We start from the raw sequence: 16,358 nt of genomic DNA, 5'->3' as shown, positions 1-16,358 counted from the left end.
GACTTGAGACTGGGGAAGCGGTTCACCTTCCAGCAGGACAATGACCCTAAACATACAGCCAGAGCTACAATGGAATGGTTTAGATCAAAGCATATTCATGTGTTAGAATGTCTCAGTCAAAGTCCAGACCTAAATCCAATTGATAATCTGTGGCAAGACATGGAAATTGCTGTTCACAGACTCTCTCCATCCAATCTGACAGAGCTTGAGCTATTTTGCAAAGAAGAATGTGCAAAATTTTCACTCTCTAGATGTGCAAAGCTGGTAGATACATCCCCAAAAAGACTTGTGGCTGTAATTGTAGAGAAAGGTGGTTCTACAAAGTATTGACTCAGGGGGGCTGAATACAAATGCATGCCACACTTTTCACATATTTATTTGTAAAAAATGTGAAAAACCATTTATCATTTTCCTTCCACTTCACAATTACGTGCCACTTTTTGTTGGTCTATCACATAAAATACCAATAACATACATTTACGTTTTTGGTTGTAACATGACAAAATGTTCAAGGGGTGTGAATACTTTTTCAAGGCACTGTAGTCCTGATAATGTAGTAATGTATAGAATGTATTATGTAAAGCATAAGCATTATACCTTTTGGGATCTCAGCTTCTGCAATTTTGGGTGCTGCCGGTTCACCTGGTTTCCTGGGTGCTTCAGGCACTTTAAAAAATACATATTTATTGATTTATGTTTCTTTCTGTTTAATCTATTGCATGTCTAAGAAGACTGAAAGAATTAGCCAGCGGTAAATGCCAAGTTAAATGCCAAGTTAAATGCCAAATGCGCTGAGAAATAAGATATAATAAGCAATATTTAATCAAGCAAAGAAAAATAACCAAAGAATTACTGTGATAAGTTTGCAAGAACTGCCATTTCTTCATTATTTAAAAAAGTATGTTAACATGCTACATTTATGTTGTTTTTGAACAACATAAAATAATGTGCATTTTGCTGTTGTGATGTCTTGTAAGTAATTTTTTACAAAACAAAAACAAAAACATAAAACATGATACTTAAGAGTACAGAAAACATTGAAGTACTGGACATAATTAAAAAGACAAAATATGGCAATTCACTGATCAAAGCTTTCTCTACAGCATAAGCACGGTGAACAAAGGGGATCAGCGCTGCAGCTATGCTATACCTCTGCCTGGTGGTGCAACCCTTTTAGGGACAGCCTCAGGTACCTTTTCTTCTATGAAAGGTCTCTTTGGAATTTCTGGCATGTTAAAGATAGATTTTTACAACACTAATCATGTATATCACTAGCATTTCTACACATAAAGGTGGACATGACACACATATAGAGGTATACATTTTTAAGATCTTTGCTGTTAAGAAAATACCACAACTTACAAAGAAACACAAAGCTAGCATTAACAGTGAATATCAGTGACAACAATGCAAGTTACATGCTCAGAGGTGCAGTGGTACCTTCTGCGGCTGGTAATTCCTTCTTTTTGGGAGCAAATGGAATTTCTTCCTCCACAACCCTTTTTGGAGCCTCAGGCACTAAATACATTTTTTTAAATTACACTGTGTTCTATAATTCAAATCTAAATGAAAGTAGACTTACACCACTTAGGCTAAAACATAAGACATAACAATGTAACACTGTTATACCTTTGGCAGGTGGAACTGCTTCCTTTTTGGGAACAGATACAGGCACTCTTTCCTCTGGAGGCACTTTCTTGGGAGCTTCAGGAACTATAAATATATTATGTCTATAAATGCCACTTTCTAGCTCCTTCATGCAAAGTCACTTAGCAGCAAGTGTGTTTGTTAAAAAGCAAGTTGATCACAAAACAAACATAAGTACTGCTTGAAAGTTATAAAAGCAAAATGTAAACACTTAACAAACTGATACAGAGATTAGAGAGGGTACTTGGAAGCAAAAGTTGACACATGAAGTGTAAATAGAGCAAAACTTAGACCATAAACTTGTAGTTAAGAGGACTAAATTGTTGAAAAGGGTAAAAGACAAAGTCTAGTAGTAAGATTCACCAAAAAGTATCTTTAATAACAGAACGACTGTAGACAAACACAGGGAAGCATGGTAGTGAATATGCAGGGTAGCGTAGGTGCTTTTGATCATACAGAACATAGATATACCTCTAGCTGGTGGAGCTTCCTCTTTTCTAAGAACAGGTATCGGTACTTTTTGAACAGGAACAGCTTTAAAAGAACAGTTTAAACATTTAGTATCATGTATCTTAAAATGTTGAAGACTAAGAAGAAGACTTTTAAAAATGACTGCACAGACAAATAGGTGAGTGCACAAAAGGACTAAAAAAGCATAAGGTAAAGTTATGTATACAAAGCAATGATGTATATAGACTTCAAGCATGTCTATATACCTTTTGGTGTTGCAACAGCTTTAGGAACTGCTGTTGGTACTTTCTCTTCAGGAAGGGCTCTTTTTGGAACCTTTGAAACTTTAAAGACATTGACACACTAAACACAAGGTTCTTTGGACCCTATGTTATATTTTGAAGCAGCACACACATAGGAAGCAAAGGCAATTTATTTTAAAGTAATGCCAAAGCAAATTTCACAATACCTTCAGAGATCTCTTCTGTGCGGGAGATGGACACCGCTCGTCTCTCCTCTACAACCATCTTCTCATGGACTGTAGGTGCTACAGAATTTATAAGATTTATTTTATTAAGAAAAATATTCTTCATGCAATTAAAGCACACACATATGACATTATTAATGTATTATCAAGCTACATTTAGTGTATGAACAAGGCTAAGAAGAGTTATCAAAAATAAAATATTCCAGTACTATTAAGAAAGGATAGTGGTAGTTCTATAGCAGATCATAATTCTTGTTATTTTAAAAAGTTGCTTAAATTTCAAGCTATAAACACTCAAATTATGGGTCTACAATCCAAATAAACATACACTCAAAACATTACAAAATACAAAAAAGTAAACAGGTACTCATAGCCATATTAAACTGTTCTTCCTCAAGCAGTTAGTAAAATTGTAACAAATGGCCCAATGTCCAGACACAAAAGACAATTTTAAAAACTCCCATTCGATCACTTCTGATCCAATATTATTATATTTTATTATTATTATATTTTTAAATACATGTAACGGACATACAGTATTACAACTGTAACAATAACTTTTTTTTCCTAATGAAGCAGCTAAAGAGTACATACCTGTTACTACTGCAGCCTCCTCTACTTGGCGTTCATAATAGAACTCTCCTGTTGCCCTTTTGTCTGGCACTGAATATGACCAGATGGACAAGTATTAATTTATAAATATATTTGCCGATTAAACATATACATATACAAAGTTCATTTAATGAACAGCGTTAGCATATAAGAAGACCCAAGATGGCACATTATTTTTGGTAATATAATGTCAAGCTCCAATCTTGGATAAGTTTGTCAAAATGTAAAGGCTTTAGGTAAGATGAAAACTCTTCTCCAAACATGATTATAAATAAAGTTATGTTGTGCTGGAGTTTAAAATTGTTAGATGATAGGTTAATTTAGGCAGAAAATGTAAAAAACCCCATAGCCAGTTAGAGCATGAGGTTTTGTGGGTATTGCCACATCATATTATGATGTTATTTATTGCTGATGATTGCAATACCTGGAACCACCTTCATACCTTTCATAGATATCTGCTGCTTTCTTTGAATAGCAAGGGAAACCTCTTCTTCTGCCTTTGCCCACTGCCGAGCTTGTACTTTAAAATAGTTTAGCAATTATTTGAGCTATCTTTGTTTTTTAAAGTTTTTTTTTAAGTGCAACACAATTAATATATACATTTAGAAAACCAGGTAGGGTCTGCTTAGTAGGGATTTGCTCTGTCATGATTAAAGTATGTAGATATACGTATAGATTATGTTATGTACTCACCCCTTCTTTCTTCAATTTCCTCATGCACTGGTACAGGCACTATAAAGAAGTTACAATTACAGTAAGTAACAGTGAGACAGTATAATTATACATGTAATGAGTGGAAAGAATAACGCAAGAATAATGCAAGTGTATAAAAGCAGCTGTCACATTTGTTCTTCACTTTCTATATTTGGAACACAGCTTCCATATCCTACTTTCCACTCCTTCTTTACAGACTTTAGGATTTGTTTAAGGATTAGTCACTACTTTTGAAAATTTGAACACATTTTTAGTATGGTTGATACATATTCTAATTAAATGTGAACCTAGAAGTTACCAATGCAAATAAACTCAATAAGAAAAGCAAAAAAATAAAAATAATACATCCCTTTTTACAGTTTTAAGGCCTAGAATATAGTAATATAGTATAAAACTACAATTAAGATTAATTATTTCTACTCCTATGTCTATTGGTGACAATATTTTTTTCTAGTATTTAGGAGCAAAGAGGGAACCTTGTCTCCTTCTGCCTGCTTCCTCTTCTCTGGTGACAACCCGTCTTTCAAACTGCTCCTCAATAGGTTTCCTTGGTACTGTGAAACCATTAAAAATCATTTTACTTTGCTTTTATATCATATGCCTCTAATTCAGCTAAAGCCATTCCTTTTTCGCTTGCAAGCATATGAAGTTGATTTTTTATGTGTTAGTCTTGTAAAGCTTCTAAACATGATTCAATTTTACAAAAGTTCAAAAGTAAAATAAATTACCTGCAGGAACGCCAGGCTTCTTATATTCAGCTTCAGAGATCCTCCTTTCTGGAATCTCTTCTTCAATTACTTAGGGAAAAAATGAAATGTCAACCAGGTCCAGGTTTAAAAATAATAAAAATAAAAAACTGTTTTTAAAGATATTTCCAAAATTGAATAATTTTGTTTGCAGTGGATGGCAAGAGGTAAAATTAAAATTTAGGAGCTTTGGGGCTGTGATCTTCTTCCCATATTGCTGCTGTACCCTCCTGTGAAAATTATCTGTCGTCCCCGCTGACTTCAATGGTGAATCATCTGACACCCAGATAGGCGGGGAACAGATTGAGCAGCAAGGAAAGGAGAGGAGGTACTGGATTTAAATAGCAGTGCTACGAAGGTAAATATAGTTTTACCCACAGCTGGTCCACATATGTCACCTAATTTGGAAGCGTTTCATGACTGGATATGTAACAAGAAAAACAAGAATACATCCTCACACAAGCTACATATTCACATTACACTGCTTCACATTACTGCTATAAGATAGTGTCAACACTCTTTAAGTTGTCTTAAAGGGCAAAAGTAAAACATATACAAACTCATTACTTTTAAGTAAAAATTATGGGACATGAGGATTGTACTGTTTAAAAAATATGTGAAGCAGAAAAGACACAAATGCAAACATATACCAAGGAGCCAAGATATATGGTACCTTCTTTGTAGTACTGCTCTTCTCCACCATAAACTTGTTCCTCATAATATTCTTGCTTTGTTTCATAGACTTGTTCTTCATAATACTCCTTGTCTTCTTCATAGACATGTCTCTCATAAACCTCTTCCTTCTGGCCATACTCCTCATAAGCTTCCTCCTCTTCAGCATATTCTTCTGCTTCATAAGATGGTTCTGATTCACGAACCTTCTGGTAAATTTCTTCTCTCTTTTTGGCTACGGTAATTACTTTAACCTCATCCTCTTTTCTGGGTTTTGTAGGAACTTTAAAAAACATTTATTTATGTTAAATAAATGCACTTTAGTTTTGATTTATGATGCAAAGCTATGAATAAGATCCATGTGTGGTAAGGAATTATTCCCATGTTTAAGAAGCCATTACGTTTTAAGAAGCCACCCCAAAATGGGGTAAGACAACAAAAAAAGAAATATTAATTGCTGAACTTAACAAATACAACATAAGACATAAGACAAGCTATAGACAGATGGCTGTCAGGCAGGAGTCCAAATAGGAAGGAATGAAATATGGAGAAGGAAAGAAGGAAGGAAGGAAGGAAGGAAGGAAGGAAGGAAGGAAGGAAGGAAGGAAGGAAGGAAGGAAGGAAGGAAGGAAGGAAGGAAGGAAGGAAGGAAGGAAGGAAGGAAGGAAGGAAGGAAGGAAGGAAATGAGGAGAGTGGAAAGGAGTGGATTTTAGTGACAAAATAACATGACAACTTATAGTTAGCAGAAAGACAGGACAATTAAATGACATTAGAATCCATTAGAACCATTTTAAATATAATCATTAAAGAACATGCACATAAAAAGATAAAAGATGAATTCTTTCACATAAGTAAGTACCATCACATTTGATGATGTAAGAAGGCAGACTGAGAACACAATCATGAACACAAATAAATACAAAAAAGCAGCAATGAGAACAACAAAAAGCTTACAAAAAAACAGACTACAGACTATACATAAAATACTAGACAAGCAAGGTCAATACTGATTAATATGCAGAATATGATACTCTTCAAAGCAAAAATTATAGCGTGTTATGTGACCGCCCTATTTTCTTCTTAGCATGAATCATAAATCAAGCAAAGCCTTGGATGGTGGGCAACGATGTATTTGTATTCACGTGCCTAAATATTTACCTTTAGCAGGGGGTGCAGGAACTGTAGGAGCAGGTGGAGCTGGGACTTTTTGTTTCTTGCCCACTAGAGCAACTTTAAGAAGAGAAGTAAGTGATGTAGCGCATAAATAAAATAAAAGTGTTTTGCTAGTCTCCTAATGTGTGTTCATACTGAAGGCGCTATGGGGTCACTTTAACAATGAACTTTAGTGGACAAAAACACTAGGATGTAGGACATATAACACAATAAGATTCATATTTTGCACAGGATTGTGACACTAACATATAATGAAGAATACTAAACAAAGAATAAATAATCCTTTGGAACACAGATGTGAAGAGCAATAGTATCATAGCGTGATGTGTCCACTATTAATTTGTTGTAAGAGAACTTCCTGTAATATCAAGATGTTGCTTGCATGTCACTGACTATTATTAAATAATCTAAATAATAAGGCAAATTGAACACACAAATAGATAGCTCAGTAGGTTATTTGCTGTGCATTAGAAATAACTCACTTTTAGCTGGTGGAACCTCCCCTCCGGTATCTGTTACATCTCTGGGAACCTTCACACCAGGCTTGGGCACTGAAGAAATTGTGAATGTAAATGGGTTGTAAAACATTATCTCACAAAGGACAATGAAAGAAAACAACAGTTAGGCATTGAGTAATATGTGATCATTGCTTTGATGGCACAGGTGCTTTGCCTGTGCTCTGATGATGATGAAATAAGAAGCATATTTAGAGGAGAAATATCTACAATGGTTAATAAGGTGTCATAACCATGATTAGTGACAACTAGCAAGAAGGCATGAAGTTAAAGCATACATAATAAATGGTAAAGCGCTACCCCTCTGTTATACCGTGCTTCACAAATACATAACAAATAGACCAAAAGCCTAGAATTAATAACCAATATATAATAATAATGCCCTGTAGCAAAAAAAAATATTAATAAGCAGTTTGAAACTTAATCATAAAAAATACCAAGTGAAAAAAATCATGACAATAGGTGAATGCAAACACATTAAATAATACAACACCGCTTAGTGATAACACTCCATATGGTGAGGTTCAAAATATAAAACGGTGCCCAAAGTTCATATAAGAAGCAAATTCTTCTGTGAATCAAGTGTTTTGTCATGAATCACCTTGCGTGCCACTTCACCTTCCAAACTATGCACTCACCTTTAAGTACAGACCTTCCACAAGTAGCTGTAAGCCTTCCCCTTTAAGGAGTGTATAGTCCAGCAGGTGGTTGCTAATCCAGGTACACTCATTCTAGTATGCAGTAATCCATATGAAAGGTGCTCATAAAAATCAAATAACTAACATAGTGCTGAATCGCTTAAAAAGCAATACTTTAATAAAAGATTTAAAATACAAACTCACTTTTTAGGGTGCACTTCCTCTAGTGCACCTAGGCATTACACTTGACACAATTGGGGTGTGTGGGCCCCTTAAAAGTCACTTGAATGTTGCAGTAACTCAGCTCTAAAGAGATAGCAAAAACTTCCTGCTCGTGTGCTATGACATCACTAAGCCCCACCCCGACGAGTTTCATCACTTGTCATGTAACTTCCTCAAGGAGTACACTCCTTGAGGAAGTTACGTGCCGAGTCACGAAACGCATCAGAGACTTTTCTTTATCTACTTAGAGCCGAGTTACTGCAACATCCAAATGACTTTTAAGGGGCCTACACACCCCAATTGTGTGAAGTGTAATGCCTAGGTGCACCCTAAAATGTATGTTTGCATTTTAAAGCTTTTATTAAAGTATTGTTTTTTTAAGCAATTCAGCACTATGTTAGTTCTCAAATTTTTATGAGCACCTTACATATGGATTACTGCACACCGGAATGAGTGTACCTGGATTAGCGGCTGGACTATACACACCTTAAAGGGGGGAGCCTTACAGTGACCTGTGGAAGGTCTGTACTTGGTTTGGAAGGTGAATGTGATGGTGATTTGTAACAAAACACTTGATTCACAGAAGAATTTGCTTATTATATGAACTTTGGTCACTGTTTTATATTTTGAACTTCATCATATGGAGTGTTATCACTAAGCGGTGTTGTAACATTTGATGTGTTTGCATTCACGTTGTCATGATTTTTTTTCACTTGGTAGTTTTTATGATCACGGTTCACACTACTTATTAATATTTGTTTTTTGCCACAGGGCATTATTGTTATATTTTGGTTAATAATTCTAGGCTATTGGTCTATTTGTTATGTATTTATGAAGCACAATATAACAGAGGGGTAGCACTTTACCATTTATTATTTACAATCTGAGTATATGTGGGAACACATATACAGTATCTCACAAAAGCGAGTACACCCCTCACTTTTTTGTAAATATTTTATTATATCTTTTCATGCGACAACACTAAAGAAATAACACTTTGCTACAATGTAAAGTAGTGAGTGTACAGATTGTAACAGTGTAAATAAATGCCGTCCCCTCAAAATAACTCAACACACAGCCATTAATGTCTAAACCGTTGGCAACAAAAGTGAGTACACCCCTAATTGAAAATGCCCAAATTGGGCCCAATTAGCCATCTTCCCTCCCCGGTGTCATGTGACTCGTTAATTTTACAAGGTCTCGTGTGTGAATAGGGGGCAGGTGTGTTAAATTTGGTGTTATCGCTCTCACTCTCTCATACTGGTCACCGAAAGTTCAACATGGCACCTCATGGCAAAGAACTCTCTGATGATCTGAAAAAAAAATTGTTGCTCTACATAACGATGGCCTAGGCTATAAGAAGGTTGCCAAGACCCTGAAACTGAGCTGCAGTATGGTGTCCAAGACCACACAGTGTTTTAACAGCACAGGTTCCACTCAGAACAGGCCTCGCCATGGTTGACCAAAGAAGTTGAGTGCACGTGCTCAGCATCATATCCAGATGTTGTCTTTGGGAAATAGACGTATGAGTGCACCCAGCATTGCTGCAGAGGTTGAAGGGGTAGGGAGTCAGCTTGTCATTGCTCAGACCATACGCTGCACACTGCATCAAGTTGGTCTGCATGGCTGTAATCCCAGAAGGAAGCCTCTTCTAAAGATGATGCACAAGAAAGCCCACAGACAGTTTGCTGAAGACAAGCAGACTTAGGACATGGACTACTGGAACCATGTCCTGTGGTCTGATGAGACCAAGATAAACTTATTTGGTTCAGATGGTGTCAAGCATGTGTGGCAGCAACCAGGTGAGCAGTGCAAAGGCAAGTGTGTCTTACCTACAGTCAAGCATGGTGGCGGGAGTGTCATGGTCGAGGGCTGCATAAGCGCTGTTGGCACTGGAGGGCTACAGTTCATTGAGGGAACCATGAATGCCAATATGTACTGTGACATACTGAAGCAGAGCATGATCCCCTCCCCTCGGAGAGTGGGCCGCAGGGCAGTATTCCAACATGATAACGACCCCAAACACATCTCCAAGATGACCACTGCCTTGCTAAAGAAGCTGGGGGTAAAAGGTGATGGACTGGCCAAGCATGTCTCCAGACCTAAACCCTATTGAGCATCTGTGGGGAATCCTCAAACGGAAGGTGGGGGAGCGCAAGGTCTCTAACATCCACCAGCTTGGTGATGTCGTCATGGAAGAGGACTCCAGTGGCAGCCTGTGAAGCTCTGGTGAACTCCATGCCCAAGAGGGTTAAGGCAGTGCTGGAAAATAATGCTGGCTACACAAAATATTAACATTTCGGGCCCAATTTAGACATTTTCACTTAGGTATGTACTCACTTTTGTTGCCAGCTGGTTAGACGTTAATGGATGTGTGTTGAGTTATTTAGAGGGGACAGCAAATTTACTCTTTTATACAAGCTGTACACTCACTACTTTACATTGTAGAAAAGTGTAATTTCTTCAGTGTTGTCACATGAAAAGATATAATAAAATATTTACAAAAATGTGAGGGGTGTACTCACTTTTTTGAGATACTGTAGGTGCATAGCAGCAACTGAATCTCTAATAAAGACCCATAACCAAGTTTCTCCTCTTATAGTAAAGAAGTGGCAGCTATCAAGCTTGGGAATTAGAATTGCTGTGATGTAACAGCAGCAGTGTAGGATGCTCCATTTCCAGCATTTTCTTTGTCCATATATTCTTGTAATAAGGGCTATCTGCTGTAAACTTTATAAAGAACGCTGTATAAATCCATAGCTTATATATTTCTTCTCAGAATATTATTTCTGTACTGTGTTTGAAACAGGTTATGCTGCTAACATTATGTTTATTCGGTTATAATATTTGTATTTAGTATGATGATATTAAGCTGGGTAGCAAAGCTTAAATGCCTGTACATTAAAATGAGGAAGTTAATAAAGTTGACTTTATTTAACTACAGCTCCCTATTTTTAATACCTCTCTTTGCCTTCTTCACTTCTGGTACACGAGGAAGAATTATGAACTCTTTGAATAAACAAATAAACACCAATTTATTATATGAAATGCATCATTTTTTTACATATCTTTGTAGAATTTGTAAAATCAAACTGGCAGTAACAATGAGTGGACTGTAAATTAAAATAAGGACAATAGCTTTATAATATTTTGTTATATGTTGGCTACAGTTCTAAAAATGGGTAACTGCACAAATATGTTGAGAAGCTGCTCACATCTTAGTACCAATGGTGTAAAACATGTATTCTGGTTTACCTTCTGTGATGAATTCTTCTTCAGCTGCAGCAGGTATATATGGTACTCTGGTATCTGGAACATCTGAAAGTGAGTTTTAAATAATTATTCAAATCTTCATTCATCCACGCTAATATACATTATATTGCCCAAAGTATTGGGATGTCTGCCTTTACACACACAAAAACTTTAATGACATCCCTTAGTCCGTAGCGTTCAATATTGAGTTGCTCCACCCTTTGAGGCTATAACAGCTTCAACTCTTCTGGGAAGGCTGTCCATGAGGTTTAGGAGTGTGTCTATGGGAATTTTTGACCATTCTTCTAGAAGCGCATTTGTAAGGTCAGGCACTGATGTTGGATGAGAAAGCCTTGCTCACAGTCTCCACGCTAATTCATCCCAAAGGTGTTCTATCGGGTTGAGGTCAGTCAAGTTCCTCCACCCCAGACTCCCTCATCCATGTCTTTATAGACCTTGCTTTGTGCACTGGTCCAAATCATTTGGTGGAGGGGGATTATGGTATGGGGTTAATTTTTAGGGGTTGGGCTTGGTCCCTTAGTTCCAGTGAAGGGAACTCTTAAGGTGTCAGCATACCAAGACATTTTGGACAATTTCACGCTCGCAACTTTGCGGTAACTGTTTGGGGATGGCCCCTTCCTGTTCCAACATTATTGGGCACCAGTGCACAAAGCAAGGTCCATAAAGACATAGATGAGGAAGTTTGGGTTGGAGGAAGTTGGAGAACACCTTTGGGATGAATTAGAGCTGAGACTGTGAGCCAGGCCTTTTCGTCCAACATCAGTGCCTGACCTTACAAATGTGCTTCTGGAATAATGGTCAAACATTCCCATAGACACACTCCTAAACCTTGTGGACAGCCTTCCCAGAGTTGAAGCTGTTGTAGCTTCAAAGGGTGGACCAACTCAATATTGAACGCTATGGACAAAGATTGGGATACCATTAAAGTTCATGTGCGTGTAAAGGCAGGCGTCCCAATACTTTTGGCAATATAGTGTATGCTTAAACTATAAATAAATAAGGAACCGCGCTACGTGCATAAATGTGAAGATGTGAAAAATAAATGAATCGTAAGTGACAAAGATTGAGTAAAATCCTGCTGCTAAACACTATAACCTCGATATAAGGCAAAGATCAAATATACAGCAATCAGTGTAGCGCTGGACATAAGAGTGTAACTGGTGATTAGAAATTGGTGCACAATCTCTGATAATGCTAGGGTGTAATGCCGAATAAACAATGTAAATACACCAAAAATAATCATCTAAAGCTTATATCTATACAATACATAGTGATATTCCTTTTAAATATGGGACCATGCCAGAAATAGGTATGTGTGAAAAGAATAATAAAAGTGAAAAATAAAATAAAAAGTTCAAAAAAGTGTCCCAAATAACAATGTGTAAAATCCAAAAGAGATCCGGAGGAAGATATATTGCAGGATTCGGGAATATTCGATCCACCTCCCGTGCAGCCCACCACCAAATGGTAAAGATGAAGGCTTACCAGAAAGCCTGCGACCGCCCTTACTCAGGGGGGTCAGAACAAGCTTAGTTGTGGAAATGTCCAGGGATGATGGAGCCTCCGAGTCCTCTCTCACTACATCGGGCAGGCAGCCCACAGCAACGGGAACCCCGAAGAAGAAGTTCACAAGAATTCCCTCAATGTTTCTTCTCGGAAAAGGTCAGATATAAATGAGCAAAGATATGAACATGACTGGATGTCCAGACCGACAGGTAATGGCTCAGTAGTGCAAACCACATGGGTCTCAGCCCAACCCAGAATCCAGAAGAAGATCAATGAATCCAGCATGGGTTGACTGCATGGACTCCACTGCATGGAGTCCATGCAGTCAACCCATGCTGGATTCATTGATCTTCTTCTGGATTCTGGGTTGGGCTGAGACCCATGTGGTTTGCACTACTGAGCCATTACCTGTCGGTCTGGACATCCAGTCATGTTCATATCTTTGCTCATTTATATCTGACCTTTTCCGAGAAGAAACATTGAGGGAATTCTTGTGAACTTCTTCTTCGGGGTTCCCGTTGCTGTGGGCTGCCTGCCCGATGTAGTGAGAGAGGACTCGGAGGCTCCATCATCCCTGGACATTTCCACAACTAAGCTTGTTCTGACCCCCCTGAGTAAGGGCGGTCGCAGGCTTTCTGGTAAGCCTTCATCTTTACCATTTGGTGGTGGGCTGCACGGGAGGTGGATCGAATATTCCCGAATCCTGCAATATATCTTCCTCCGGATCTCTTTTGGATTTTACACATTGTTATTTGGGACACTTTTTTGAACTTTTTATTTTATTTTTCACTTTTATTATTCTTTTCACACATACCTATTTCTGGCATGGTCCCATATTTAAAAGGAATATCACTATGTATTGTATAGATATAAGCTTTAGATGATTATTTTTGGTGTATTTACATTGTTTATTCGGCATTACACCCTAGCATTATCAGAGATTGTGCACCAATTTCTAATCACCAGTTACACTCTTATGTCCAGCGCTACACTGATTGCTGTATAGTGTATGCTTAACCAATGTGCAACTGTTTCACAACATGATGTCCTGTCGTGAAAGAACATTAATCTACGCTTTCCTTTCACAGCTAGAAGTGTGGAGCTGGGCATGCTCCCATGCTGTAAGGTCGGAGTTCATCTCAATAAATCTAGATTTATTGTCAAGTTACTGGATGCATACTGACACATTTGTTCTGGGGTTCTATACATCAATATCTTCTAGTTCGGAAGAGTTAATGTGGTTATCACTTTCTGTGATAAAAACGGTGTTATGTTATGCCCTGTACACACGATCCAGATCTCAAATTTTGTGTGATGGAAATTCTGATGGAAAATGAGGTTACACACGGTCAGAATTTCCGACAACAAGCTCCCATCGAACATTTTCCGTCGGAAAATCCAACCGCGTGTACGGGGCATTAAAGCTACTGAATGCTGAGAACTTGCTTGTCTTGGGAAACCACTATGTAGTTGTAGCCCTTCCTGGAAACTGATCAGCTGCTTCTTTGAACTGAAAAAGAATCTACCAGCTTGAAGCATTCCAGTATCTGCATAGCTGCCCTTTGAAGCGTAGAAGACAGCATATAAAAGATGGGTAATCAGCAATATCCAATCAATATTTTTCTTCCTTACTAATAAAAATGGTAAACTCTTTTCCAGCTATGTAAATTAGTTTCAAGTTGTTTATAATGATTATTAAAACATATGTAAAAAAATAATCTTTTATCCTACCTGGTGGTCGGAGCTCCAACTTCATCTCTGAAAAAAGCACAGCGAAGTAAGCATAGGTTCCCATAATGAAAATATTTTATAAAAAGAAATACATATACAGTATCCTAGAAATAACATAAAAAAATCATTCAGTTCCAGTTCATTTGTGTTTATTAGTGTCTTAACCATTTGCTTTGCTTTGAACGTTTATGTTTCAACCAACCACTTTCTTAGCATTCTATATTTGGGCAGACAGCGTTGTGATTTTTTTTTTAACATCTTCTGAGTAAAATAATAAAAAATGATCTGTATCATTTCAGAAAATACAAATATTTGTCACTTTTATCACAGGGTTGTTATTATTAATATTGTGATGATGATGGTTATTTTTTTTTTGTTAAATAACAAACACATACCTTTGGTAGTCAGATACAGTTCAGCTGTGCTTGTTGCTTCACCTCTTGGCTCAAGGCTGGCAATTACTGAATAGACTCCTGAGGAATGAAAAATATATTATAATGATAAACGTATAACATATTGATTTCTATTTCTATTTAAATGTAGCTGCATAAAATAAAGAACTTCAACACTTTGAATAGTTATTAGACATGCTAGTAAAATTATTACTTGACCTCCGGAAGATTTACCCCCCTTCATGACCAGGCCATTTTTTGCAATACGACACTGCACTACTTTAACTGACAATTGTGCGGTCGTGCGACGCTGTACCCAACAAAAAATTATGTCCTTTTTTCCCCACAAATAGAGCTTTCTTTTGGTGGTATTTGATCACCTCTGTTTTTTATTTTTTTTTTTGCCCTTTTTACCAAAAAAAGACCGACAATTTTGAAAAAAAAACCCAACATTATATACTTTCTGCTATAAAGCATACCCAATAAAAAAACTGAAAAAATCTAATTTCTTCACCAATTTAGGCCAATATGTATTCTGCTACAGATTTTTGATAAAAAAAATCCCAATAAGTGTATATTGATTGGTTTGCCCAAAAGTTATATCTTCTACAATTTAATTGTTTTTCTTTTACTAGTAATGGCGGCGATCAGCGACTTATAGCAGGACTGCGATATTGCGGCAGACAAATTGGACACTGACTCTTTTTTACACTTTTTGGGGACCAGTGACACTAATACTGTGATTAGTGCTAAAAAATATGCACTATCACTGTACTAATGACACTGGCTGGGAAGGGCTTAACATCAGGGGCGATCAAAGGGTTAACTGTGTGGCTAGCCAGTGTTTGTGCACTGTGTGGGAGGTGCTTTTACTAGGGGAAGGCACTGATCCATGTTCCTGCTTTGCTGGAACACAGGATCAATGCCTTCCCTACTGATACGGCGATCTGCCTTGTTTTTCTGGCTCTGTGCTGAAAGATTGGCAGGAGCCGGTGGACATTGAGTAGACAGTACCCGCGGATCAGCTCCTGCCTGTGTATAAGCAGAAGTGGGCAGCATGCCACACCCCAGACCCAAAAGTGCAGGATCATGTACTAGGTACGTGATCCTGTGCAGCAGAGTCACCTTGCCTCCACATATATAAGTTATAAGGTTGGCAAGCGGTTAAAAATATTCACTACCGATGATGCATACTGTATCTATGATTGAGTAAAGCATTTAATCATGTGCTAAGGAGATCTTATACTTTTTTAAAATCTCAGCATAATGCTAGCTTTCAGAATAGAGACATGTTTGTTTGGCTACATGTGAAAAGTGATAGTGACAGTGAAAAGTGACAGTAAATTGGTCTGTCATGTTTACAGTCACAAGTTCTTTTAGAAAGAAACATTTCAAGTGAACTGAAACGCCGCAGAATTTACCGCAGTTAATTTAATGCATGAGTAGCTGTTTTCTTTTGCAATTGCCTACGTAGCTTAGTGAATAAAGCTAGCCATATATGCACAGATTCTAAAACTTGAATAGATTTCTCCATCCACAATGTTTAGTCTTCTATGCCAGTTAAATAATTCAGACAGCC

At 37.4% G+C, this 16,358-nt stretch overlaps 1 protein-coding gene across 50 annotated transcripts in view; it reads right to left on the bottom strand.

Annotated features, from left to right (window-relative positions):
- TTN (titin) overlaps nucleotides 1–16,358 on the bottom strand; it is a 348,879-nt gene that overhangs the window by 173,300 nt on the left and 159,221 nt on the right. For 46 of the 50 annotated variants that reach the window (XM_073633763.1, XM_073633783.1, XM_073633784.1 and 43 more), the window contains exons 101-119: nucleotides 14,783–14,860; nucleotides 14,388–14,414; nucleotides 11,133–11,195; nucleotides 10,839–10,886; nucleotides 6,985–7,053; nucleotides 6,488–6,559; nucleotides 5,330–5,611; nucleotides 4,639–4,707; nucleotides 4,387–4,464; nucleotides 3,890–3,928; nucleotides 3,639–3,716; nucleotides 3,179–3,247; nucleotides 2,567–2,644; nucleotides 2,364–2,441; nucleotides 2,119–2,181; nucleotides 1,630–1,713; nucleotides 1,441–1,518; nucleotides 1,151–1,225; nucleotides 598–666 (exon numbers count right to left, since the gene is read on the bottom strand). In XM_073633763.1, the coding sequence (XP_073489864.1) occupies nucleotides 598–666; nucleotides 1,151–1,225; nucleotides 1,441–1,518; nucleotides 1,630–1,713; nucleotides 2,119–2,181; nucleotides 2,364–2,441; nucleotides 2,567–2,644; nucleotides 3,179–3,247; nucleotides 3,639–3,716; nucleotides 3,890–3,928; nucleotides 4,387–4,464; nucleotides 4,639–4,707; nucleotides 5,330–5,611; nucleotides 6,488–6,559; nucleotides 6,985–7,053; nucleotides 10,839–10,886; nucleotides 11,133–11,195; nucleotides 14,388–14,414; nucleotides 14,783–14,860 (1,497 nt within the window). The remainder of the gene's footprint in view (nucleotides 1–597; nucleotides 667–1,150; nucleotides 1,226–1,440; nucleotides 1,519–1,629; nucleotides 1,714–2,118; nucleotides 2,182–2,363; nucleotides 2,442–2,566; nucleotides 2,645–3,178; nucleotides 3,248–3,638; nucleotides 3,717–3,889; nucleotides 3,929–4,386; nucleotides 4,465–4,638; nucleotides 4,708–5,329; nucleotides 5,612–6,487; nucleotides 6,560–6,984; nucleotides 7,054–10,838; nucleotides 10,887–11,132; nucleotides 11,196–14,387; nucleotides 14,415–14,782; nucleotides 14,861–16,358) is intronic. The other 4 variants (XM_073633774.1, XM_073633782.1, XM_073633781.1 and 1 more) reach the window with 4 other exon arrangements.

This window comes from Aquarana catesbeiana, linkage group LG06 (assembly GCF_042186555.1).
Source record: "Aquarana catesbeiana isolate 2022-GZ linkage group LG06, ASM4218655v1, whole genome shotgun sequence".
NCBI lineage: Eukaryota > Metazoa > Chordata > Amphibia > Anura > Ranidae > Aquarana > Aquarana catesbeiana.
The sequence above is the reverse complement of the archived record's forward strand: the minus strand, read 5'-3'. Positions and strand labels throughout refer to the sequence as shown.